Consider the following 24298-nt stretch of genomic DNA (forward strand, 5'->3'; position numbering starts at 1 on the left):
CACAGAGGAGTGGGACCTTCCAGGGTCCTGAGGTCTAGCCTCAGAGGCTGCACCCGGAGCTGTGGGATGGCAGGAGCAGCAGTTCACACAGGGGCTTTCATTGTCCATTTCCCTGATGAGCAAACTGAGTCCAAGAAGCCACGAGCCAGGTGGGCCAGAGGCAGTTGGCTGGGGCAGCGCAGACCCAAGCCAGGTCACCCTCTCCCCTGTCTGGCTGCTGCAGGTCCCCGCCCCCCTGGGCTTGCCTGAAAGTGAGAGAAGAGCTCTCTTCCTTGCGAAGGGGGACACAGAAGCCACAGCCACACTGGGTCCTCCTGCCCTGCAGCGCCCCAGGACCCCGCACATCCCTGGCAGCTCAGGCTCTGCCACCAGCTCCCCCCTCGGCCTTCCTCCGAGCCCTAGGGTTGGCATCCCCCACCCAGGGGATGCTCTCCATTCTGATGTCTGGCGAGTACCCCATCTCCAAACTTCTTCCTCCTGGGGTAGTGAGGGTAAGTGAGCCTCTTTGGCGAGGCACTCACGCAGCTGAGCTCCAGTCGCTTAATAAAGCGTGTGCAACAGTCGCTTAATAAACGCAGGGGCGAGCCCGCAGCTTCCGGAGTCCCCTAGCGTTTCAACCCCAGGCGGGCAGGCAGAAGTGTCCTTCGCCCCCAGGCTTTCTGTGCTGCTCACGCCTCCGGGCTCAGCCTGTGCAGCTCCTTCTCAGTGAAGCCTCCCGGACACGTTTCACCCCCAGAGACCACCCTCTCTACACCGCCCCCTCCCTCCCAGCCTTCCGGGGCCTGAGCCCCTGGTGGGCGGCCGGGTGCTAACCGGGACTGCGCGCTGTGCAAATAGAAGCCTGCGCTCGGGCTCTCTGTGCGCCCGCCCCGCGCGGGGCCGCCCTCAGCGCAGGGCCCAGCGGTGCGACTGGGGGCCTCGCCGCGGAGCCGGGCTCCCACGCCCTCCGAGACCGCCGGGCGCCCCCGCCCCGCCCCGCCCCCTCTAATCCCCTCCGCGGGCAGAGGCGAGGCAAGCCGCGGCCCCGCCTCCGGACCGCCCCAGGGGAGGGGCGTGTCCCCGCGCCCGAGCGGGCCAGAGCGGGCGTGGCCGGGGCGGGGCGGGGCGGGCGCAGGCCGGCCTCCACTGGCTGCCGCGCGCCGGGCAGCCCGGGCTCAGTGCGCGGTGGCGGCGGCGGCGGCGGCGGCGCGGGCAGCTGGCGCCGCGCGGTCCAGCTCGGCCGGGCGCACGGACGCACCGCCGAGCCGACGGCCGGTGGGACGGGGCGCAGGCGCTGGGCCGGCGGGCAGCGAGCGCGAGCCAGAGCCGCGCTCAGTGAGTCGGGCGCCCGCTGCTGCCAGGTTGGTGCGTGGGGACCCGGCGGGCGCGAGGGGACCAGGCGGGCGCGCGGCAGGTCCAGAGCGCGCGGCGGGCTCGGATCCCGAGCGGTCTCTGCGGCGGGGCCCGGCTGGGGCGCGGGCTTCCAGCTCTGGAAAGTTTGCAGCCGCCGCCGCCGCCGCCCTGGGAGGGCTCTGCAGCAGCCAGGGAGGGAAGGGGGAGGGAGGGACCGCGGCGGGGAGGCGGCGGCCGGCGCCAGGCGGCCCGGGAGCCCTGGGCGGCGGCGGCGGGCGGGGCGGACGGGGATCGGAGGGGCCGGGGCGCAGGAGCCCTGCCACCGCCGCCTTCGCCCCTGCGCGCCCGAGTAACGAGTTGCCTGCCTCCTCCAACAGACTCCCGAGTGGCGCCCTCCCGCCGGTGCCAGAACCGGGCCATGGGGGGCAGCATGCTGGCGCGCGCCGCCTGAGGACGTCGTAACACCCTCCCCAGCTATGGGCGCCCCGGCTTGCGCCCTCGCGTTCTTTGTGGCCGTGGCAGTCGTGATGACCGGCGCCGTCTCCGGGTCCCCGGGCATGGAGCAGCGCGTCGTGCGGAGAGCAGCAGGTACGGAAGGACCCGACGGGTACTGGGGAGGGGCACTGGGCCCCGGCAGGCAGAAGCGTCGGGGCCGGGGAACGGGCGCCTGGGTGGGTGTGGGGCGCCGGAGATCAGAGTGGGCCCCAGGGCTTGCTCTGGGCTGGCATAGCGGGGCCAGCGTCCGGGTTTCTGCCGCCCTCCCTCCCCGGGGATCGGGGCCAGAGCTGGCGCGGCAGTTTGTGGGGCGCCTGGAGCCGCAGGGCTGCCACCCAAGTGCGAGGCTGCGGCGGCGAGCCGGGCACCGCGGTGGCGTCCGCAACCCCCGCCCCCAGCGGTTCCCCAGTGGGGCGCAGCCTGCTCCCGGGCGCTGTCGGGAGGGCTTGGGGACTGCGTTTCCACGATTCCCATTGTTCCGCGGGTTCTGCACTGACGGACAGTTTCTGCTGTTGGTGCCTCTCCCCCCAGCCCCCTTCGGGCCCCAGTTCGTGGCCAGCGTCAGCCAAAGCGAGAGGTTGGACTTTGGAGGGAGGGTATGAGAGTGCGTCAGCCCGGCCCAGCCCCTCAGTGGCCTGCATGACCAGGTGACACCTAGTGCCTCCGTTTCCCCCCACCCAGCTCTCATGACCTGTGAGTTAAGATGACTGCCCCCAGGGGTGTGCAGCGAACGCCAGGCGGGGGCCGGGAGGTGAGAGGGCGGATGTCCGAGCGATGTGGAGTCGCGGAACCCCGCTGGCGGTCAAGGTCCAGGGGGACGTCGAGGGTCTGCGAGGAGGGCCCGTAGAGCGTAGAGCCTGGGCAGGGGCGGGGCGGGAGCGCGTCTTGGCACCGGGCCCTGACCCGCACACGCACAAGGCCCTCGAGGTGCAGCGCGCGCTGACCCACGCTGCGCCCGGCCGAGCGCTCCGGGTGCCCACGCCCCGCACACGCGCTGCCAGGCCCCGGCAGAGAGGGGAGGCCGTAGGGAGCCCGCCCCCTGGAGACCAACAACTCCGGGGCGCTGGCGAGGACCGGCGCGGGCGAGGGGGCTGCGCGCACCGCTGTCCCCAGCCCGGCGGCGGCGCGGAGGGAGACCTTCGCCCGGTGAGCTCACGCCCCACCCGGGCGAGACCCGAACAGCCGCTCCTTTGTACCTCGGCGCGGCCACAGACCGCGCATTGATGGCGGCCGGGCCTCGCGGGGAGGTGTGAGTCGAGCGGCTGCGGGCGCGCAGTGCCAGGGAGGCGGCGGCCGCGGGCTGGACGGAGGCAGATGGCGGCCCGCCCCTCCCTGCGTCCCCCGCGCCCCTTCCTCCGGCGGCGGCTGCGGCCTCCCGGAACAATGTCATTTTTTTATGAATGAAAGTGGGCTCGGCGCTTGAATGTGCGTGTCATTCAGCGGCGTGACAGAGGCCGTCGGGAGGTCAGGGCGCGCTTTTAGCGCTTGCTAGGGCGGCCCCCGCTTCCAGGGGCGCAGAATAGGCGGCCGCGGGGGGAGCCCCGAATTAGCATTCGCATTCAGATAAAGATATTACTCCCTACGGCCGGGGAATGTCAAATAGCCCCGGGGGAGGGGGCGGTGGGCGGAGCTCCAGACCTCCCGGACCCCCTGCGGCGCGGAGGTGGGGCAGTGGCCCCCTCCTTCCCCGCCTCGGGAAACTGGCAGCGCCCCCACCAGATGCGGGCCTGGGGTAGAGCGTCCTGAGGACCCCCCCAGGGGCTGGGGTGCCCGCGCACCGGGGCCCCTGTCCCCGCAGTAAAGTTGGTGAAACAGGTAGTGAGTTGATAGGTCAATAAACCTAATCCGGTTCCTGAAGGAGCTGGGCCACGAGCCAGGCAGTAAAAATACAAAGGCCTCGTGAAATTTACAAAGGTCCCAGCCTGGCACTTCCCGGGGAACATAAATTACGGAGCCGGAGCTGGCAGGGGTCACGGACACTGGGGAAGGTGTCCGCCGCTGGACTGCCCTGGCCACCCCAGGCCCCGCCAGGGCGGCCTCCATCTCCGCACGAAGCCACTGGCGGGGGCCCCCGCCAGGCAGGAAGGTTGATGGGTGCCCCCCCCCCCGGCCAGGAGGGGCCTCGGGGGGTGAGGGTACTTCCCAGGAAGGCGCTGGCGGCACCCTCCCCCACCTGCTCCTCCTCAGGGCTGGACTTTGAGCCCCGCGGGCCTCCGGGTGGTTCATTAACCTGCGCTGAGCCTGAGGCTGGACCTCTGGCCTCTGAGCCCCTGCACTGAGCCAAAGGTGCCCCCGCCCCCCCAGGCCCTCAAGTCCCACCTGGGGCCCTATCTGGGGCCTGGTGCGCCCCATTTTACAGTTGAACCTAGAGGGGAGCTAGAGGTCTCCTTGAGAAGGTAGGCGGGGCGTCTGCCCAGGTACCGGTTTGGGGGAGCGGGTGGCCAGGCCGGCCTGAGTGATTTACAAGTGAATGAAAGGTGAGGAGCCTCTTCAGGCTGGGGGACCGGGGGGGGGCTCCCTGACCCCAGGCCCTGCTGGGCCCGAGGCTGCTGGCTGCCCACCCTGGTTCTGGTTGCTTTCCTGCAGCCTCAGTTTCCTCGCCTGTGCGGGATAACGGAAGGGTTGCTGGAGGATTAGGCTGGATAATCCTGTAAGCCCTCATTAGCCCGCCAGGCCTCTGGATCCCACCCCTTTCTTTTCCTCACTTTGTTACGAAACTTTTCATATTGTTTCCGGGTGGGGAGGGGACTGGGGAGGCAGGAAGGCCATGACTTCACGGTCCCTTTGGGGCGCGCCTCCTGGCTATTTAAAGCATGTACCTGGCATCAGAGACCTTCACCCACATCCAGAGCCAGAGGGCTTTGCTCTTCCTCCGTCGTCAGCTCCAGGCGCCTCCTCTGAATCGGGTCTGGATTTGATGCTTGTTCCCTGGGGTCTCCTCCAGGCCCCTCTCACGGAGGGTGGCCCGACCCCTGCACACCCCACATGCATTGAGTGGGTCTCAACTGTAGTGACCCCAAACCGGGAGCGAGTTCCGCCAGCAGGGCTCGCGGCCCTCTGGAGCAGGCTGGCACCACTCCGGCTGCGGCCTGGTGGACATCAATCCTGGGGTGTAGCCCTGGGGCAGGGGGGTCTCGCGCTCCCTATTTTCACCGGCTCCAGTGCTTTAACTGCTTGTGGTGGCCTCCCTGGCCTGCCAGTGGGGGAAACTGAGTCACAGGGCCCGTGAGTGGCAGATTCAGGAGGATTCTGGGCCTGGGAGACGTGCCCGAAGGCCCGGCTTGGCCCCTCCAGGACACAGTACCCCTTGGCGGCCCCCTCACCGAGCTCAGGCCTTTGGCGGGGGTGCAGGCTGGAACAGGTGCTGTGGGACCCACGGGGGCGGACGTTCCACCTCTGCCCACCCCCGCATGGCACGTGGGCACCCACCATGGCACAGAGGACATTTGTCTTCCCACGTGTGTGGCGCCAGTGCCTGTGTGGGTGTGGACGGGCCCCCTTTTGTTGATCAAGAAAGCCTCCTTCCTGAGGCCATTGTGGTGGGAGCTGAGGAGCCCACAGCCCCTAGGCAGAGTGCCCCCTCGGGCCCTGCCTGTCACTCTGTGTCCCCCCGCCTGACACCACCGCCGCCCCCGCCTTGGCGTTGCCTGGTCTCCCCCGGGTCCTCTGTGGCGCGGAGTGGATTGGATCTGCAGGAAGTGGAGGTGCTACTGCCGTCCCTGCCCTGGTCCGGAGGTCCCCGGCCTCTACGGCCACCTAGTGGAGCAGGGTCCTGGGCAGGTCCGGGGCTGGCCCTCGGCGGAGTGCTGGGTCCTCCCAGCCCCCTGCTGGACCAGGTTGAAGCGAATACTTGTGCGGATGGCTTGACCTGCCTTTGCCACCCAGACCAAACCGGAACCAACCACTGTTGCCCTTGGGCCAGGGCCTGGGGCTGAGGCAGCCGCAGCCAGCCTGTTCTCGGCCTTCTGGGGGGCCTCAGCCGGCTCCCGGCACTGGGTGGTCCCCACATAACACTGTGGCCGGGACTGGGGGTCTGAAAGTCAAGCCAGGAGCCCCCTGACTGTGGGGACCCTGGGAATGCAGACCCCATGGGCACTTCAGGGACCCTTCTGGTGGGCGCCGAGCTTGTGGAACCTCCTGAGGTGGGGGGCAGAACGGGGCCCGTCGGAGGAGCCAGGGACTGGCGTGGCCAGAACGGGCAGCTGGGCCCTCGAATCTAGGCCGTGCGTCGGCAGAATGACAAGTAACGGTGTGACCGACCCAGCTGGGTCTGCGTGGTGGGACCACCCAGCCCTGTCCCGGGCCCAGAGCCCAGGCTGCCTGCCTGCGCTATGCATTGCCCAGCTCTGGCAGGGAGGCCTGGGGGGGCTGGTCAGCCCCTGGGTCCCAGGCCTTGTTGGCCCCTTGGGATCTGGACAGCCACTGGTCGGGGAGGGGCGCAGGGGCCACAGTGGACATGCGCCCTCGGCAAGGACCCTCCACCCCGACTTCTCGGCACCTGCGGGGAGAGGTGGGCCGGGCCTCCTCAGCCTGGCCTGGCGGTGCCTGCTCTGGCCTCGCCGCCAGCCGAGTCTGCAGTCTTCCTCCCCTCGCCTGTGTCCATCTGTAAGATGAGGGGTCCTAGGTCCCCTCACCCCACTGGCCACAACTGGTACCACGTCTGTGTATCTCTAGCCTCCTTCTGGGTATGTGTTCTCTCTGATTTACTGCGGAGGTGTAGTCTGAGTCGGGGTTCAGGCTGTCCATGCTCCTGAGAGCCTCCACTCTGGGCTGGCCTTGCCGGCATCAGCTTGGGGCTCTTCTGGAAGGCTTGGGGGTGTTGTCTGACTGCGGCGCTCCCTTCTGGGGCTGGGCAGGTCCCGAACTGGTTTTGAAGCCAAGATGAGGGGTGGGGGGCACCAGGTGGGCACCCCCTCCTGGGATGAATTGTCTTGTCACTACCCCGCTCGTCCCCACCTCCGAGCCTCTGTTTTAGCTGAGGTCGGCCAAACACAGCACGCCCACCTCCTGCTTCGCTGCTGCCCGTGAGGTCGGAGCGGATGCTGCATTTCTAAATCACTGAAAAGAATCAAAGGAAAATTGGACGCTCTGAAACTGGAGTGTTCCGTGTCTACAGACAGTGCTGGACTGGAGCGGCCCCTCCCGCTTCCTCGCGTGTCCTCTACATAAGCGCTACCACAGCAGGGTCGTCCTCGGGACGGAGACCTGGTGGCACTACGAACAGTGCCCGCGCCCGGCCCTGTGGGACAGTCGGCAGGACCACAGGCTCTTCCGTCTCCTGGGCCCACCTCAGCCCCCACAGGCCCCAGCCTCCCCCCGGCGCGTGCGGTGCCACAGTGTGGGGTGCGGAGCCCCCCGGCGCCCCTGGTTTGGGGGGCGCCTGCCTCATGGGCCCCCATCTTGCCCGCAGAGGTCCCGGGCCCTGAGCCTGGCCAGCAGGAGCTGGTCTTTGGCAGCGGGGACACCGTGGAGCTGAGCTGCCACTGGCCCGCGGGGGCTCCCTCAGGGCCCACGGTCTGGGTGAAGGACGGCGTGGGGCTGGCGCCCTCAGACCGCATCCTGGTGGGGCCGCAGCGGCTGCAGGTGCTCAACGTCTCCCATGAGGACGCCGGGGCCTACAGCTGCCGCCAGCGCCTCACGCAGAGTGTCCTGTGCCACTTCACCGTGCGCGTGACAGGTAGGGCCTGCTGGGGCCCACGACGCTCCCGAGGGTCCTGGTGGCCTTGGGGGAGGGGAGGCCCCCGGAGGCGCCGTCGGAGTGAGGGGCCCCTGCCTGGTTGCAGGGCCACCTCCCACATTTCCCTCTCGCCTGCGCTACAGATGCTCCGTCCTCAGGAGACGATGAAGATGGGGAAGACGAAGCTGAAGACACAGGTGAGGCCGGGTTCCAGGCGCGCGGGGCTGCCCAGGGCTGGGGACCGACCTCCCACTGGGGCCCTGCTCACCAGGCAGGGGAGAGACCGAGGTCTGGGGGCCACCTCCGTGGGGGCCCCTTAGTGTGGGGTGGCGGCGATGCGTGCCCAGCTCTGGGCTCCGGGTGGCAGGTGACGGGTGTGATGGGGCACCGTGCTGCTGGGAGGGGACTGGGGCCCGGGGCTCCAGGAGCAGCCAGGGGGCCGGTGTGGCCGGGGCCGGGGCAGTGAGGCCTGTGGGCGAGGTGGCCCGTCCCACGTGTGACTGAGACAGGGCAGGCGGCAGCGGACAGAGGGGTTAGGGCCGGTGGGGGGCGACTGAGACAGTGCGGGTGGGGGGGGGGTGGCGCTGAGCAGCAGGGACAGCAGGTCCCGGCATATCACTGTGAAGGGGCTGCGCGGTGCTTTCCGGTGACAGGCTGAGGTGACAGCGCCTGGAACAGTGAGCAGCAAGGGCTTTGCCCAGCGGGCGGGGGCCGGCTCAGGGAGGTGGCGTCTGGTTTTGGAGGAGCTGAGTTTGAGATGGCCCGAGATGCGGGACGGGGGTGAGGGCCCGGCGGGCGCCCCGCCGCCTCCCGCCTGTCCCCTGTGTGTCCCGCTCGCCCTGGCCGTCCCAGGCAGGGGGTTGGCGTTCTTCTTCCTGAGTGGGCTCAGGGCCACGCAGCAGGGCTGCTGGCAGAGCTGCCTTCCTGAAGGCATCGCGGTCTCCAGTCTCAGGGAACGGCCCCTCCCTGCCGGGCTCCCCGGGCCACCCTGGGGTGTCTGACACCGGCCCCCAGAGCTCTGGAGGCGCCACCCCCGGCGCCTGCCCACACTGCTCCCCACCCGGGCTTCGGCACCCTCTCGGAGGTGGCTGCACGGATGGCAGCAGGGTCGCAGGGAAAGGCTCCCTCCCTCCTGGGGACACCCACCCAGCCTCCCCGTGGTGGGAATGCAGCCTCACCCCAGCCCCAAGGGAGAAAAGCCAGTTGGGCTGTGAGGGTGGGGGTGGGACGGTCCTGGAAAACAGGATGGGGGAGCAGGGCCTCCCAGACACCCTTTCACCGCGTCCCCACGTGGCGCCCATGGTGTGGAGAGTGGCTCCTGGCCGGTCTCAAGGCTCCGGGTTCTGCGGGTGGCTGGGTCTTGCCTCCTGGTGAGCTCCCGAGGCCTGGCCCTGCCCGTGCATGCAGCCGGGCTTCCTAGCCCGCTGTGACCTGGTCCCTCTGCGGGCTGCGTCTCCCCTCTGGTGGGCCTGCCTGGGTGGGTGGGTGCTCCCCTGGGAGGACACCTTTGCGTCGTGAAGGCTCCTGGGCCGTGGTGTGGCGCCCGGGGTCCTCTCGGCTGGAGGAGGTGCTTGAGGGAAGTGGACGGGAAGGGAGGGGACCTGGCTTTTGAATGCCAGGAGGTGGCCACCTGAGGCCACTGAAGGCTCGTCCAGCCCAAGCAGGGGTCTTCAAAAGGCCGACCTTTCCTACACAGGAGGGGAGACTGAGGCTGGCGCGGGGCAGGCAGGCCTCTACTCCCACCCTGGTCACAGCCTTCCCGCGCCCTTCTGCCAGCAGGGGCCCCTTACTGGACACGGCCCGAGCGGATGGACAAGAAGCTGCTGGCGGTGCCGGCGGCCAACACGGTTCGCTTCCGCTGCCCAGCCGCCGGCAACCCCACCCCGTCCATCTCCTGGCTGAAGAATGGCAAGGAGTTCCGAGGCGAGCACCGCATCGGGGGCATCAAGGTGGGCCCGGCGGGGGGCGCTGGGGCCTCGGTGCCGGCCAGCAGGGCACAGCCCGCCGTCCGCTCACCCGTGTCCACCTGCAGCTGCGGCACCAGCAGTGGAGCCTGGTCATGGAGAGCGTGGTGCCTTCGGACCGCGGCAACTACACGTGCGTCGTGGAGAACAAGTTCGGCAGCATCCGGCAGACGTACACTCTGGACGTGCTGGGTGAGGCCCGGGCTGGCGGGTGCGGGCGGCAAGCGGGCGCGGGTCAGGCAGCCTCTGAGCGCCCCCTGTCCCGCAGAGCGCTCCCCGCACCGGCCCATCCTGCAGGCGGGGCTGCCCGCCAACCAGACGGCGGTGCTGGGCAGCGACGTGGAATTCCACTGCAAGGTGTACAGCGACGCGCAGCCCCACATCCAGTGGCTCAAGCACGTGGAGGTGAACGGCAGCAAAGTGGGGCCCGACGGCACACCCTATGTCACGGTGCTCAAGGTGGGCCCCGCCGCGCCGCTGGCTGGGTGGGGCAGGCGGGCTGGGGGCGGGGGACTCCTTGCAGGTGAGCCATCAGGCCCGGCCCCGCGGGGGCCCCTTTCGCCGGGGACAGGGAGGGCATCCCAGGCAGGAGGCCTGTCGTGTTTAAGGGACGGGGGTCGGGGCACAGGCTTTGGACCTGCGGGGAGAAGCAGCGGGGGGGTCGGCTCGGGAGGTGGGGCCCGGCCCAGCACGCCAGGACCTACAGTGAGCCCTGTGTCCTTGCGCCCTTGTGTGCCTTCAGACGGCCACCCGCCCACCTCACTGGGCCCTCAGGGCAGGACCGCCTGAGCTTTGTTCCCACGGCCCCGGGGGTGGGGGCCCCCCGAGTTGGGGTGATTGTGACACTTGCAGCCCAAAGAGAAACATCTGTTTAGAGACGAGATGGGCCTGCGGGGCGGGAGCAGGGGTCCAGACTAGCCGCGGGGCGGTGCCGGGTGCTCTCGGCCCAGCCGTGTGGCAGCCGGGGCCCCCGCGGTGGGCAGCTCCAGTGCCCTGGGAGGGCCTCTCTGAGCGCCACCAGCCAGGGCTGCGCTCCGGGCTGTTGGGGTGGATGAGGGGAAGGTGCATCCGCGGAGACGACAGCCGCCTCCAGGCAGCCTTCCTAGCTGGCACAGCCTAGTCCGCCCATCCGTTCCTTGGGGGTCTCAGAGCCTCAGAGCCTGGGGTCTAGACAGGCCCGCTCCTGCGCGGCCACTTCCATGCCCGGCGGGGCTTCCGCGCCTGAGCCGGGTCTCTTGTCCCTGCAGTCGTGGATCAGTGAGAGTGTGGAGGCCGACGCGCGCCTCCGCCTGGCCAATGTGTCCGAGCGCGACGGGGGCGAGTACCTCTGTCGAGCCTCCAATTTCATAGGCGTGGCTGAGAAGGCCTTTTGGCTGCGTGTTCACGGGCCCCAAGCAGGTAACAACTCTGTCCCACGCCTGCCTGGCACGCCGAGCTCCAGCTCCGACGCCCTGGCCCTGCGCCCACCCGCACGCCCCGCCGCTCGTGCCCCGTCCCCGGCTCACACTCTGCTCCTGGCGTGGCCACATCTGCGCCGCCGCCTCTCTGGCCTCCGCCGTGACCGCCTGCTTTGAGCCCCCGTGGCCTGTGCCGACCCGCCTGCACCCCCGTGCGCACTCCTCCCCCCACCCCCCTGCCCGGAGGACCTCAGCCCCGAGGCCGGGCCGGAGCCCATCTTCCGCTGCTCTGGCTCTCGCGCTCTCCCTCCATCCCTCTCTCTGGCCCCTGCTCCCGCTGCTGCTCACTTCCTGCCCGTCTCTGTCGCCTGCCCGCCGGCCTCCCCTCCTGGTGCGCGCTAACCCCTCCTGCTGTGCAGCCGGTCGCACGCCTGGCTCACCTGGGACAGAGGACTTGCCGGTGGAGGGACTGGCTTCAGGCTCGGTGTGGACGCACGAGGCAGGGGGCCCTCGGCCGCCGTGGCCGTGGCCGTGGTGGTGGTGGCGGCGTTTTCCTTGCAGCCTGGCTGGATCGTCGCCGCGTGGACTCTGGCTGTGGTGCCCGCGGGAGGTGCTGGCGCTCTCCTATCGCGCTCTGTTCTTTCTTTGTAGACGGCGGGCGCTAACACCACCGACAAGGAGCTAGAGGTTCTGTCCTTGCGCAATGTCACCTTTGAGGACGCGGGGGAGTACACGTGTCTGGCGGGCAATTCTATCGGGTTTTCCCATCACTCTGCGTGGCTGGTGGTGCTGCCAGGTACCAGCTCCTGCTGCGCTCGCTCTGCGCCTGTCCTCTCGGGGCTGCAGCTCGGGACACGCCAACGCCATCGGGGACAGGCAGGGGACCGCAGAGCCCTCGAGCCAGGCCCTGTGCCCGGTATGGGGACAGAGCCCACACGGCCCTGTCTTGGCCCAGAGGGCCTCCCTCGAGCGCCCCATCCCAACGGGGTCCCCCGCAGCCGATACGGTGGCTTTGGTGTCTCCCGGGTGGCGGGTGAGGGTGCCGCTGGCTCCGCTGGGCTCTTTCTGTCCTGGGTCTGCCCCTCCTGGCCCAGGCATTTCTGGCTGCTGGACCTTCAACGAGTAGGCCCTTCAGGCCTCAGCACTCGCACCAGGGGAGCTGAGCCCCCGGCCCGGCCCAGGGCGGCCCGCGGGGGCTCCTGAGAGGCTGGGCCAGGCCCCCAACGCCCGTGTCTTTGCAGCTGAGGAGGAGCTGGTGGAGGCTGGTGAGGCTGGCAGTGTGTACGCAGGTGTCCTCAGCTACGGGGTGGGCTTCCTCCTCTTCATCCTGGTGGTGGCCGCTGTGACCCTCTGCCGCCTGCGCAGCCCCCCCAAGAAGGGCCTGGGCTCGCCCGCCGTGCACAAGGTCTCCCGCTTCCCGCTCAAGCGACAGGTAACAGAAAGTAGATACCAGGTTCCGAGCTGCCCGTGCCCCTGCCCCTGCCTCCCGGGCTCCCACGCTCAGTCCCCTTCCTAGTGTCAAGGCCTGGGGCCTGGGGCCTGCCCGGGGACAGCCCTTCTGCTGTGGGGGGTGCCAAGCCCTCAGTGGTCTCTGTGGTCACCGCACAGAGCCGGGTCACTCTGGGCACAGAACATTTTAGAAGTCTTCGCTCAGTGCTGTGCAGGAGTCAGGCAGCCATCCCAGGCCTGGCCTCGGCCTACGGTCCGAGGGGGCCGCACCCTCGCCCCCGTGCCCCGGCCGTGCGGCCCCGCAGCACCAACCTGCCCCTGCTGACCCAAGCAGGTGTCCTTGGAGTCCAGCTCGTCCATGAGCTCCAACACGCCGCTGGTGCGGATCGCCCGGCTGTCCTCGGGGGAGGGCCCCGCGCTGGCCAACGTCTCTGAGCTCGAGCTGCCCGCCGACCCCAAGTGGGAGCTGTCCCGGGCCCGGTCAGTGGTGTGCGAAGGCCTGGGGCCCTGGCCCGGGGGGGCGGGGGGCGCACACACGGTGGGGGCCGGTGGTGGGGAGGGGCCCCACTCAGACCCGGCTGCATTCAGATGGGAATCAGGTAGGCCACTGCCGGAGATGGGGCTGGGGCGTGGCGGGGAGGACCCGCCCCAGGAAGTGCTCTCACCGGCCCAGAGGCCGGGGTGGGGGGGTGGGGGCAAGGTCCTCCACCAGCACGAGCACGGTCGCCGGGGCGAGGGTGGTGGGCTTCCTGGAGGCGGTGGCACTGCACCTCAGGCTGCCTGGGACAGTGCCTCGAGCGGGCGGGCGTGCTCATCGCTTCTCTGCTTTTGCCGCCAGGCTGACTCTGGGCAAGCCTCTCGGGGAGGGCTGCTTCGGCCAGGTGGTCATGGCAGAGGCTATCGGCATCGACAAGGACCGGGCTGCCAAGCCCGTCACGGTGGCGGTGAAGATGCTGAAAGGTGAGGGAGGGACGTGGCGAGGGGAGCCTGGACAAGGCTGGGGCGGCCCAGCCTGACAAAACCCCCTCCCCGCACAGATGACGCCACAGATAAGGACCTGTCGGACCTGGTGTCCGAGATGGAGATGATGAAGATGATCGGGAAACACAAGAACATCATCAACCTGCTGGGCGCCTGCACGCAGGGCGGTGGGTGCTGGGCCCGTGGCGGGCGGCGGGCGGCCCCCAGGTGCAGCCCCCTCTGAGACCCCGGTGCTCGCAGGGCCCCTGTACGTGCTGGTGGAGTACGCGGCCAAGGGCAACCTGCGGGAGTACCTGCGGGCGCGGCGGCCCCCGGGCACGGACTACTCCTTCGACACTTGCCGGCTGCCCGAGGAGCAGCTCACCTTCAAGGACCTGGTTTCCTGCGCCTACCAGGTGGCGCGGGGCATGGAGTACCTCGCCTCGCAGAAGGTGAGCACCGGCGGGGCCGGGCCGGCCGGGGGGCGGAGGGAGCAGCCGGTGGCGACCGCCTCAACCCCGGTCCTGTCCCCAGTGCATCCACAGGGACCTGGCCGCCCGCAACGTGCTGGTGACCGAGGACAATGTGATGAAGATCGCGGACTTTGGCCTGGCCCGCGACGTGCACAACCTCGACTACTACAAGAAGACCACCAATGTGAGCCCGGCCTGGGGAGGGTGGGGGACTCAAGCCGGGAGGGCGCCTGGCGGTCAACAAGCCCCGTTCCTCCTCCCAGGGCCGCCTGCCCGTGAAGTGGATGGCGCCCGAGGCCTTGTTTGACCGCGTCTACACCCACCAGAGTGACGTGTATGTGGCCCCCAGACCCGGGCGGGGGTGGGGTGGGGAGCCGGGCGGGGCACAGGCCACACCAGGGCAGGGGCCGGGGAGCTGTGGGGCAGAGCCGGCCACCATCGGTAGCCCCCTGCACCCCACTGCGGTCTGTCCTGGGGCTTCCGCATGCACGGGGGACCGCGGGCGGCAGGGTGGGCTGACGGTGCCGCGCCCCCGCCGCCCACAGCTGGTCCTTCGGTGTCCTGCTCTGGGAGATCTTCACGCTGGGGGGCTCGCCGTACCCCGGCATCCCCGTGGAGGAGCTCTTCAAGCTGCTGAAGGAAGGCCACCGCATGGACAAGCCGGCCAACTGCACACATGATCTGTGAGCGCACGCACCTGCCTGTCACCTCGGGACCCCGCTGGGCCCCCACTGAGCCCCGCCCCCGGGCAGGGGGAGGGCCGGCCTCGAGGCTGTTCCCAAGGGAGGGGGACTGGCGCGGTGTGCGGGCGCAGGGAAGGGCCCACCTGAGTGCCGCCTGCAGGTACATGATCATGCGTGAGTGCTGGCACGCCGTGCCCTCCCAGAGGCCCACCTTCAAGCAGCTGGTGGAAGACCTGGACCGCGTGCTCACTGTTACATCCACCGACGTGAGTTCGGGCCCCAGTGCCGCCCCCCGCCCACCCCCCGCCCCGGGCCTGGACAGCTCGGGCGTTGGAGGTGGCGTAGCACTGACCGCAACCCCACCCCGGCCCGCCTGCAGGAGTACCTCGACCTGTCGGTGCCCTTCGAGCAGTACTCGCCGGGCGGCCAGGACACCCCCAGCTCCGGCTCCTCAGGGGACGACTCCGTGTTCGCCCATGACCTGCTGCCCCCGGCCCCGCCAGGCAGCGGGGGCTCGCGGACGTGAAGGGCCGCGGCCTGCGGGCCAAGCCCCCATCAACGTGAGAGCGGACCCCAGCCTGCCGTGCTGCCACTGGTGTGCCGTGACCAACGGGTCTCACCGGCCTGGGCTCAAGACCTGGAACAGGTGGACAGATGGACAGACAACTTCCACATGTGTGCATGTGTGCACTCGTGTGTGCTCGGGGTCCCCGGCGTGCCCGCCCTGCTGTATGGTGACCTCCTGGCCACCTGGGCCGGCAGCACCGGTGGACCGGACGTAGAATGTAAGGGGCTTCTCCCGTGGGGTCCCTCAGGGCAGGGAGCCGGGCCCCTCCCCAGGCTCCCCTGACCCCCGCTGCCACCCCACAGGGAGCATCGGGGTGGGCCGGGCTCCAGTGTCCAGAGTGGGCTGAGGCCCCCCCTCCAAGTGCCCAAGCTGAGCCTACAGGGAAGCCCCCGTGTGGCACACCTCCCACCCAAGTGGCACCTTGCGCCTGGGGTGAGTGTTAGCGGCTCCCCACCTCCAGGCCTCCCCACTTCCCACCTTGACCCTCAGAGACTGAAATTACGGGTACTTGAAGGCGGGAGCCTTTAACTTCTATCCGAAAGGTGTATTCCAGAAATGAGTGTACATTTATATAAATAGATGCTGTGTATATGATATACACATACATATATATATAAATATCTATATGGAAGAGGCAGGCTGGTACAACTGAGGCACGGGGCCCTGAGGGTGCAGGGGCCGGGGTGCCCTAGTCGAGCGGGGCGCCCTGGGGGCTCGCTGTTGAGACGCAAAAACCAGCAGAGGTTGGAGGGGCTTTTCTGGCACCGCAGTTTTGTTTTAAAAATTGTTCCTGGACCTGTATGTTTGTAAAGCTATTTATCGACCCCCAGAGCCTGTGTCCCCGTCACTCCCCAGGCTCCTGGCGTTCAGCCAGCTGCACGGCAGAGGCTTAAGTTTTAACTTATTAACAGTGAGATGGGTTATGCTTTGTTTAGGGGCATTGCTGAGGGTGTGTCCAGCCCACACCCCAAGGCCAGAGCCAGCCCCCGGCACCCTAAAGGGTCGTTAACAGTTCGAGATGATTCCGAGGGGACGTTTTCTTCCCTTTGGCCCTCTTTTGCAGAAGTAGACTTCTATAGGAGTTTTCTTCAGGAGATTTATGTTTTTAGACTTCAAAGCAAGCTGGTATTTTCACACAGGTTCTTCTAATTGCCACGTGTTCCAGGCAGGGAGGCAGTTTCGGGGCGGGGGGGCAGCCCTGCACGCAGGTTCAGATGTTAGATGTTACCAGTTTATATATATCTATATATATAATTTATTGAGTTTTTACAAGATGTAGATTTAACACTTCTTACGCAACGCTTCTAGACTTTTGTAGCCCGGACTGCTACCTTTCAAAGCTTGGGAGAGAAAGCCACAAATTCAGTTTTGTTACTTTTTGTACTGTTAATGGCCCTGAGTTTGGGCGGCTGTTCTCTGCTTGTCAGCGGGCTCAGGGTGGTCTCGGTTCTCAGGGCCCCCAGCCTTGTGGGGGCCAAAGGTGTTGGCCCAAACCAGCAGACGTGCTTTCCAAAAAATAAACAGACAACTGGTTCAGATCCATGCTTTCTTGTCTCCTGTCCTGGAGTCCCGGGCAGCTCCCGGGTACTCACTGCCCACCTGGGGCAAGTCCTGTCATCTGTCCCCCGAGGAGGGAGGGGTCACTAGTTGCTGCTGGAGCAACAGCTGCGGGGGTGGGGGCCCCAGACTAGACTGGCTGCCTGGGTCTTGCGCTCTCCAAGGCTTTCCAGCCCAGGTCTTTGGCTCAGAGACGATGTGTCCTGGGCAGAGCTAGGGTGAGGGTGATCCGGTGTGCCCAGCTGCACAGGGGCCTGACGCTGGCAGGGCGGAACCTCAGGGTCACCAGTGGTCTTCACTGCCTTGGTCGGGGGTCTCCAAGGGCAGGGAATGCAAGTGATGTGTTTGTGGGAGAAGGCAATGGGGAAATCCTCTGGGCCTGCCCATCCCCTATCTGCCCCCAGCTCGTGGAGTTCAGGGGCCCTGAGGGTCACATCCAGGTAACTGTTGCTGGTTCCAAGGCCTCCCTCTCCTCACCCTGCCCCTGGTGTCTGCCTACCCTGTCAGCTGGGGGAGGGGGACGTTTTTAGGTGGGTCCCCCCCATGGAGCCCCACGTAAACCAAGCCCTCACCTGGCGCCCTGAGTCAGCCGTCTGCACTCCTGGCCACACTCCTGCTCCTGGCTGGCTTCCCACCCCCTCCCGGGCCTGGCATCCGCCTTGGGCCCCACCATTGTCCCCTGCGCTCCGCCACCGCCACTCCTTCAACTTTGGGCAGGTGCTGCACGCTGATGCTCAGCTCGTTGGGGTGCTGAGGACCCAGTGACAGCATCTGGGCCCGTCTACTGCACAGTTCACAGCCTGAGGGAGAGGGAAGACCGAGCAGGGCACCCAGCCAGCAGTGGTGGGAGTAAGTCTGGGAAGGCTTCGTGGAGGAGGCAGCAGTGCCCAGGCCAACTGGGGGACTCGGGTGGATTCAGGGACAGGTGGCTATGCAGACTCACGCCCTCCCTGGGACCCAGCGCTGCCCAGGGCTGGCTGTCCCTCCCCCCCAGCCCCTGCTTTGCCACCTGGTGCCCCTCCCTCTGTCCCTCGTGCCTCACGGTCTTGGACGGTGTGAACTTTTACTGTGGCTTCTAAGAAACTCGCTCCCCTTATTGCTGTGTCCAACTCACCTTCCAACTGAGGGGGTTTCTGGGGCCTCTTTCTGGAGAGCCGGGGAGGTTGCTAGGAGCTTGGTTCTGGATAACGATGCCGCCCAATACCTGACCCAACTCGGGAAAGCGCTCCCGGCCCCCAAGCCCCTCCAGCCTGCCAGAGACCCCGTGTTTGTGTCCAACGCTCGGGAGACACGCGGCGATAGTGACGGGGATGGCAAGGAGGCCAGCGAAGGCCAGAGTCTGGAGGGAGGCCAAGGCCAGGAGGCGGGGAGGCGGCGAGGCGGGCGCAGTGCGGGCGTGGTGCGGGGCCCTCTAGCGCTGGCCGGGCCGAGCCCCAGCTCTGCCCCCGGCCTCTGTCCTGCCTGAACCCGGCTGGGCTCCGGGTGCGCGCTCTGGACACCGAGTGGATTGGCTGTGGGTGAGGCGCGGCTTTCCGGGACACCGGACGGAGACCCGGAGGGGGGGGCGCTGGCCGGAGAGGGACGGGCCCAGGTGGGCAGGTTGGGGGGCCCGACAGGGGAGCTGCTCAATCCTCCCCGGAACCTCCCCGCCCAGCCCCGCCCCCTCGCCCGCCTGGCCCCGCCCCCCACCTCGGCCCCGCCTCCACCCGCGGCCCGGCGTCTTCTCAGAGCCCCAGGGCCGGTGGGGTCCGGCCCAGGCCCGGGGGCGGGCTGCTGCGGGGCTTAGGGAGCAAGGCGCCAGCACTCCGCCCGCCCTCAGAGGGTCCGGAGCCCCCATTCTCGGACCTCTAGGTCCGGCCTTGCCCTCTGCCTTCCCCTCGCGGCCTGGGGTGACTCGCCTGGTATGTGCGTCTGCACCTCTGTCCTGGTCCCCTGGCCTCCGGAATCTTGTTCCCACCCTGCAGTGTCGCCAGGCTGGACAGCGACCTCTCGGTGTCCTCTTCCCCAGGCGGGTGCCTGAATACACTCTCGGCCCCATGGTCTTCAGGGGGCCGCATCACCACGTGTAAAAACACGTGACGCCACCGGGAACAGAACGTCCCCAGTCGCCCCCCCACTGCAGTTGATGCAGGTTTTAAAGGTTTTAAATCAGGACCCCATCTGGCTGTCCCTCCTCCCGCTACGTGTGGCTTTTGGAGGGGGATGGCCATGGACGTGCTGGCGGCTCCTGTGGGGGGTCATGAGACTTCCCCGGCTGGGTGTCTGGGGCAGTGCCTGGGGCACACAGCCAGCGGCCCCGCACACCCAGCTCCCCACCCCCGTGACCCCAGGGTAGCCATCCGGGTGGGTTCCAGTGTTTCTCCCGTCTGTCCACCACCTGGAATTCTCCCTGAAGAGCTTCCTGGGATGGGCTCTATTTCCTCCTGAGAAAACAGGGTAGTCCCCAATTCTTTCCTGTCACCTGTTCTCGCTGTTTAAGAATCTCCATCAGCAGGGAAAGACTTTCCTGAGGATCAGCTGGGTGTGTGGATTTTTGTTTATGATCGATTTTGTCTTTTTTTGCTACTCACTCTGTCCTCGCTTTGGCCCGAAGTGTCCCTTTAGGTTGGCTGTGGTGTCCCTGGACTATATATAGCCCCCTTGCCTGCCCCCGCCCTGGGTCAGCCTTGCCAGAGCCCTTGGTGACCCTCGATGTGACCTTCTGAACCACAGAAGTGAGAAGCCTCGAATCCTGGGGCACCGGCTGGTACCTGAAGACTCGCACGGCCCCGACCCCGGCCACCTTCTCCCGGGGCCCGGCCTGAGGAGGGTCCAAGTGCAGTGGACACACTCAGTCCTCAGCATGAGGGGACTAGGTGCCTGCCGGGGGTGAGATGAACCTGGACAGAAGCCACTGAGGCCCAGCAGCCCCAGCAGCCCCCTGCCCGCGCCTGCACCCCCAGGGACATCTCCCTTCCACACGGGTCACGACCCACGTGCGAGCCCGCAGAATCCCTGGGGCAGACTGTGGCCAAGGCCAGGCTCAGGGAGAGATGGGGTGCAGGTGAGGACGACCCTGGGCAAGGGGTCGGGGCTCAGCAAGGGTAGAAGGAGCCCCCACAGGACCTGGGGCCGGTGCAGGGGTGAGGCCGCCTGAGACAGGCTGGACGTCCCAGCTCACGGGGGGCGGTCTGTCCACGCTGGGAGGATGGGGAGGTAGGACCCTCTGCCTGGCGGCCCTCCCAGCTGGGCCTCAGCTCTCTGCCCAGGGTAGGGCCCCCCTGCCCCTGGAGCCCAGAGATGAGGGCCGGAGAGGCAGTGGGTGCGGGGCGGGGGGGCGCTGCGGGCTGGCCCCTGGTCCGCACACCCCGTCGGCTCTCTGGGCCCTGCCCTGGTGTCGGGGAGACCGCAGTTCCTGAGGGCCCCCTCAGACAGTGGAGGGCACAGCCCTTAGGCAGTGCTGTCCCTGATCCCAGGGGCCCTCAGTCTCTCAGAACAGAATTCCACCCCCTAGGGCTGGCCAGGGTCCCAGCCCTGCCCACCAGGGACCACCCCCCACCCCGGGGCCTCTGAGGGTCGGGGAGAGGAAAGCCTGGTCAGGCAGTGGCTGCCGCGCCGACCTGACAGACAGACCGTCACAGGGAAGACAGGCCATCACGACAGCGCTTTATTCAACCTTCTCCTTACATCAACTCGAGTGCCTAGTCACCAGCACAGTCTGAGGGGACAGGCAGGGCACGCGGTCACAGCACAAGAGGACACCAGAGGCCAGGACCAGAGCGCTGGAAGGCCCTCTCGTCACGCTCTCCTGCCGCGAGGCTGGGACCAGACGCTCAGACATCTCTGCCATTTCCCACCCTGACTGCCGGTGGGCCACACGGTTCACAAACCTGGTTTTGAGCTGTTACAGGAACACGAATTTGATATTTTAATAAAAACACTATTTCTAAAACAGGTGTTTACACACAGCCCGAGGAGGCGGCCCTCAGGCCAAGCCGGCCCTGGGCCCCTGGCGGACACGCAGACAGAGCCGCCAGCGGCCCAGGGCCCGCCGTGAGGAGCACCGCCTAGAGGTTCTTCTCTGCAAGTTACCAGGTGCCCTTCCTTCTCAAAGTCTGGATTTGGATATTCCAAAGCGACTCTGGAAGCCACGTGCCAACTTCCTGAATCCCTAATGAAGAAACCGGTGTTTAGGTGGAGCGAAGGAAGAATTCCCATTCCGCGTCACAGATCCCGAGGACGTCACAGATCCCGAGGACACAGGCGCCCTCTTGAGAAAGCTCGGGAAGGCCGGGCACAGGCACCGGGCACTCAGTCAACAGACGGCGGCCCTGACGCCTCGCTCGTCACATAAGACTCTCGTTCCCAGAGCCGCGTTCCATACACCTGCACCCGGGCACCCCTGTCAGCGGCAATAAATAAAGTTCAGGACAGTAAAAACAAGCAACGCGAAGGGGGAAGCCTGCAGCAGACCGTGGCCCACGGTACAAACACCAGCGAAGGGTCCCGCTGCACTGGGGGCGCAGACACGCACGATCCGGGAGGGCGGGGGGGTGCGGGGTGGGTGTGCGATGGCAGCGACGGGGACGCCCCGGGCGCCTGGCGAAGGCAGCGAGGTGAGGACGGAGGCGGCAAGGACGACCCCTTCCGCGGCACGCCGGCTACCACGAAGTTCACGAGCAAGCACGCTTCCGCAGCGGAAAACCAGGCCGCTGAAACACGTGTGAGAGGACTCGGAAGTATCAACTAAGCGTGGGGAACGTGCCTCGAATAACCGAACGAGGAACCCTTTAGAACCACTGTCCCTTTACGAAGGTTTACATCCGAGAATGCAGAAGCTTATGTTGTCGAGTTTCTTCTTTAGTGGCTGGGTAGAAAGTTTCAAGTAACTTGGAAGCGATCATCTCGTCGTCGTCCTCCCTCAGCTCATCTGGCCACTCTAGGCCCACGTCTTCCGATTCCTATGTCTGTTTTCCCCCAAAGAACGTTCTTGCCGTACCTGACCCAGCCTTCGCGTGGGCAGCCGGACAGAGCTGGGGCCACAGGCCGCCCAGCACCCCCACCCCACCCCGCCACGGAGCACCGGCCTCCCCAAGCTGCCGGTTGTGGACCCATCACCGGACACGCGGTGACACCCGCTCCGAACACCCCAAATGAGGACACTTCCTAAAAGCACAACAAATGACTGCACCCGAGATGCTTCACTGTCCAGGGCTTCATTAGCACTTCTCCTGGCATAATTACGTTGGATTTACTCAGGTGGGCAGACTGTCATGTGAGGAAATTCTGTACCAGTTAAGTGGTTAGGGTTAGGTGAGAATCAAAGAGAACTCAAGAAAGAGCTCGGATACACACGTCAGAGCGAACTTCCAGGAGACCTGACATCCGCGTCAGAGAACGCGGCCCTCCAGAGGCCACGGAGATGACGGGCGTGTTGCTCACTCGCTGCAGGTGTGAGCTTGGGAGCGCGCACGAGTGGCTCCTATTCACACTGCTCTGTGCGAATCCAGGCCCACGACTCACGCAGCGTCCTCTCCAGGCCGAGGCGGCTGTGTCTGCGCGACTCCAATCCCACGCCTGGGGCTCCATGGGCACGGGGAGTCCACGCGGCCGGTCCTCTCTCCTCCCGCAGCAGACACCGCCAGGGGACAAGCGGGGAGGTCCGAGCCGCCTCAGGAGCCCAGGGGGCTGTGCAGGGCCACGACCCCCGCTGCCGGCAGGCCGCACGCTTGCCTGCCACAGCTGGGACCACACCAGCACTGGGCCACCGCGTGAATCCAGAGCAGACTCCCTGGAGGGGTTCAGGGATCCAGACTGGCTGAATCTTCGTGGAATGATGGAAATTAAAAATTACCGATTATGAAGTCTCTGATTTATTCCAGACAAAATATTAGATCTGTCTCTAAGAATCACTTCAAAGCAATAACTGTCACGTTAGGACCGCCGCGGCAGACACACAAAGGGCCACCAAGGCACCTGCGAGCCGGCAGGCCCTAACTCTTCACCTCTGCGGCCTCCTTCTCGGCCTTCTCCTTGGCCTTCTCCCTCTCCTCCACCTTCTCCTCCTTCCCCAGCGTGGCCACAATCTCAGCCACCTGGCTGGTGGAGATGTGGATGTCTTCTTTGTCCACCAGCTCGATCACCTGCACACACGGGAAGGGACGAGGGCCTCAGAGGTGGCTCTGCCCCTTCACAGCATGAAATCTCCCCTCAGGACACGGAGGGCACACGGCACACGGCCACCAGGCTGGGATGGCCTTCGGCACCCATAGGCCACGCTGTCCCGCCGGGGGCCCTGGGTCCTCCATCTGCCCGGGTCTTCTGAGGGCCAGACCCCCACCCGCACGGAGCCAACAGGCTCCACAGCCCCAGCCCAGGCTATGAGCCGCCAGGGAGCGGGCCCAGGTGAGGGCGCCAACTGTGCCTCCCTCGGGTCGCAGGGCTGCAGGAAGGTGGGATGGACGACACAGCGAGGCTGCCGGGCCGGGCCCTGCTCGGGCAGAGCGCCGTGGGCACCAAGGAGGGGCCCCAGACGACGGGCCCCGCCCAGCCACTGCTGCCGCCAGGGTGATGGCGCTCGGCCCCCGAGCGGGGAAGGCCGCGCTCCCGACCAGAGTGACGTCCGCTGACATTCTAGGTAGACGTTTGAGTGGAAAGTCCCCGACGGGCCGGAGAGACCCTGGAGCCATGAGAGCTGCCGGCGAAGGCGTGCTCTCCACAGGAACGCCAGAGCCCACGGCCGTCCTGTGGAGGCGGAGCCCCGTGCAGGTCGCCTGGGCTGCCCAAGCTCCCGGCACCCTCTCAGGCCTCCGGCCACCCCCAGGGGTCCCGAGGCCCAGCCCCGAGGGCCACAGGCATCCCCTCCGGGCTGCCATGGCCCAGCCCCCCCAACACCATGCTCCGCAGACCCGGCCAGGGCTGGGCCAGGGGAGGCCAAGCAAGAGCCGGTGGCCTGCTCTGGACGGACGGCCTCACTGCCCTGACTCCACTCTGTTTGCGGCGAGGGCAAGACCAGCCCCAGGGGCCTCTCGGGTGGACGCACAGGTGGAAAAGGCTGCCAGCAAGACCCCCACGACCCACCTTGACGAGGTCGTCGATGTTGACCTTGCCGTCCTTATTTTCGTCCAGGGCCGAGGCCAAGCTGATGAGCTTGTTTTCGGGAATGTGCTTGATTTGCTTCATGGCACTGATGAGCTCAGCAACGCTGATGACGGTCTCCCTGGGGAACACAGCCCGCATGCGGCACAGCTGGCGCCCCCTACAGCCTCACTGGGGCCCCGTGGGTCAGACCTGCCCTGGACAGCCCCTCCCTCCAGAGCTCCCTCGCCCCGTCCTCTGGGAACACCCAGCCAACTTGGACACAGAAACAGAAACCACCGCCCCGTCCAGGGTCTCCTGTGTGTGCGCAGCCGCCCAGCGAGCCCGGCCTCTCCAGTGGGGACGAGGCCAGTGGGTCCCTCAGGCCTGCCTGCGCCCTGGTCAGGGTGGGAGGGGCTGAGTATGGCCACACTGCCCTCCGACCAGGTGGAGGGCAGTGGGCCCACACAGCACAGCAGGTCAATCCAAGCGGGGACACTGGCCTCGCCCGGGGGGAAGGGCCGCTGACCTGAGGACAGCGGGGGCCCTGCAGCCAGCCCGCCTGCCTGCCCCCTGGAGACGTGGGCGCTCGTGGTGCGGTGTCTGGCCCACGGGAGCGCCGAGTGTCAGTCGCTACCACCTGGGGGGGTTTCATTTGCCCGGCAGCCACTCACACGACACTGGCCC

At 67.1% G+C, this 24298-nt stretch overlaps 2 protein-coding genes across 15 annotated transcripts in view; one reads left to right on the forward strand and one right to left on the reverse strand.

Moving 5' to 3' along the window:
- The first annotated feature begins 1181 nt into the window (after positions 1-1181).
- Positions 1182-16536, forward strand: FGFR3 (fibroblast growth factor receptor 3). Of its 12 annotated transcripts, none has more exons than XM_067734844.1 (18): positions 1182-1340; positions 1710-1920; positions 7238-7504; positions 7648-7701; positions 9281-9453; positions 9537-9660; positions 9737-9927; positions 10716-10866; positions 12107-12297; positions 12646-12794; positions 13153-13274; positions 13352-13462; positions 13536-13726; positions 13809-13931; positions 14011-14081; positions 14293-14430; positions 14591-14696; positions 14810-16536. In XM_067734844.1, the coding sequence occupies exons 2-18, from the start codon at positions 1809-1811 to the stop codon at positions 14954-14956; spliced, it is 2421 nt and encodes an 806-aa protein (XP_067590945.1). In that variant the 5' UTR covers positions 1182-1340; positions 1710-1808; the 3' UTR covers positions 14957-16536. The 12 variants fall into 12 exon arrangements, with proteins under 12 accessions (XP_067590945.1, XP_067590947.1, XP_067590950.1 ...); XM_067734846.1 differs by having other exon boundaries at positions 12649-12794; XM_067734849.1 differs by lacking the exon at positions 10716-10866 and adding an exon at positions 11517-11661.
- Positions 16537-20179: 3643 nt separating this feature from the next.
- Positions 20180-24298, reverse strand: part of LETM1 (leucine zipper and EF-hand containing transmembrane protein 1) — a 33328-nt gene continuing 29209 nt past the window's right edge. For all 3 annotated transcript variants that reach the window (XM_067734858.1, XM_067734857.1, XM_067734856.1), the window contains 2 exons: positions 23615-23753; positions 20180-22677 (listed from right to left, as the gene is read on the reverse strand). In XM_067734858.1, the coding sequence (XP_067590959.1) occupies positions 22528-22677; positions 23615-23753 (289 nt within the window). In that variant the 3' untranslated portion in view covers positions 20180-22527. The remainder of the gene's footprint in view (positions 22678-23614; positions 23754-24298) is intronic.

Source organism: Pseudorca crassidens, chromosome 4 (genome assembly GCF_039906515.1).
Source record: "Pseudorca crassidens isolate mPseCra1 chromosome 4, mPseCra1.hap1, whole genome shotgun sequence".
NCBI lineage: Eukaryota > Metazoa > Chordata > Mammalia > Artiodactyla > Delphinidae > Pseudorca > Pseudorca crassidens.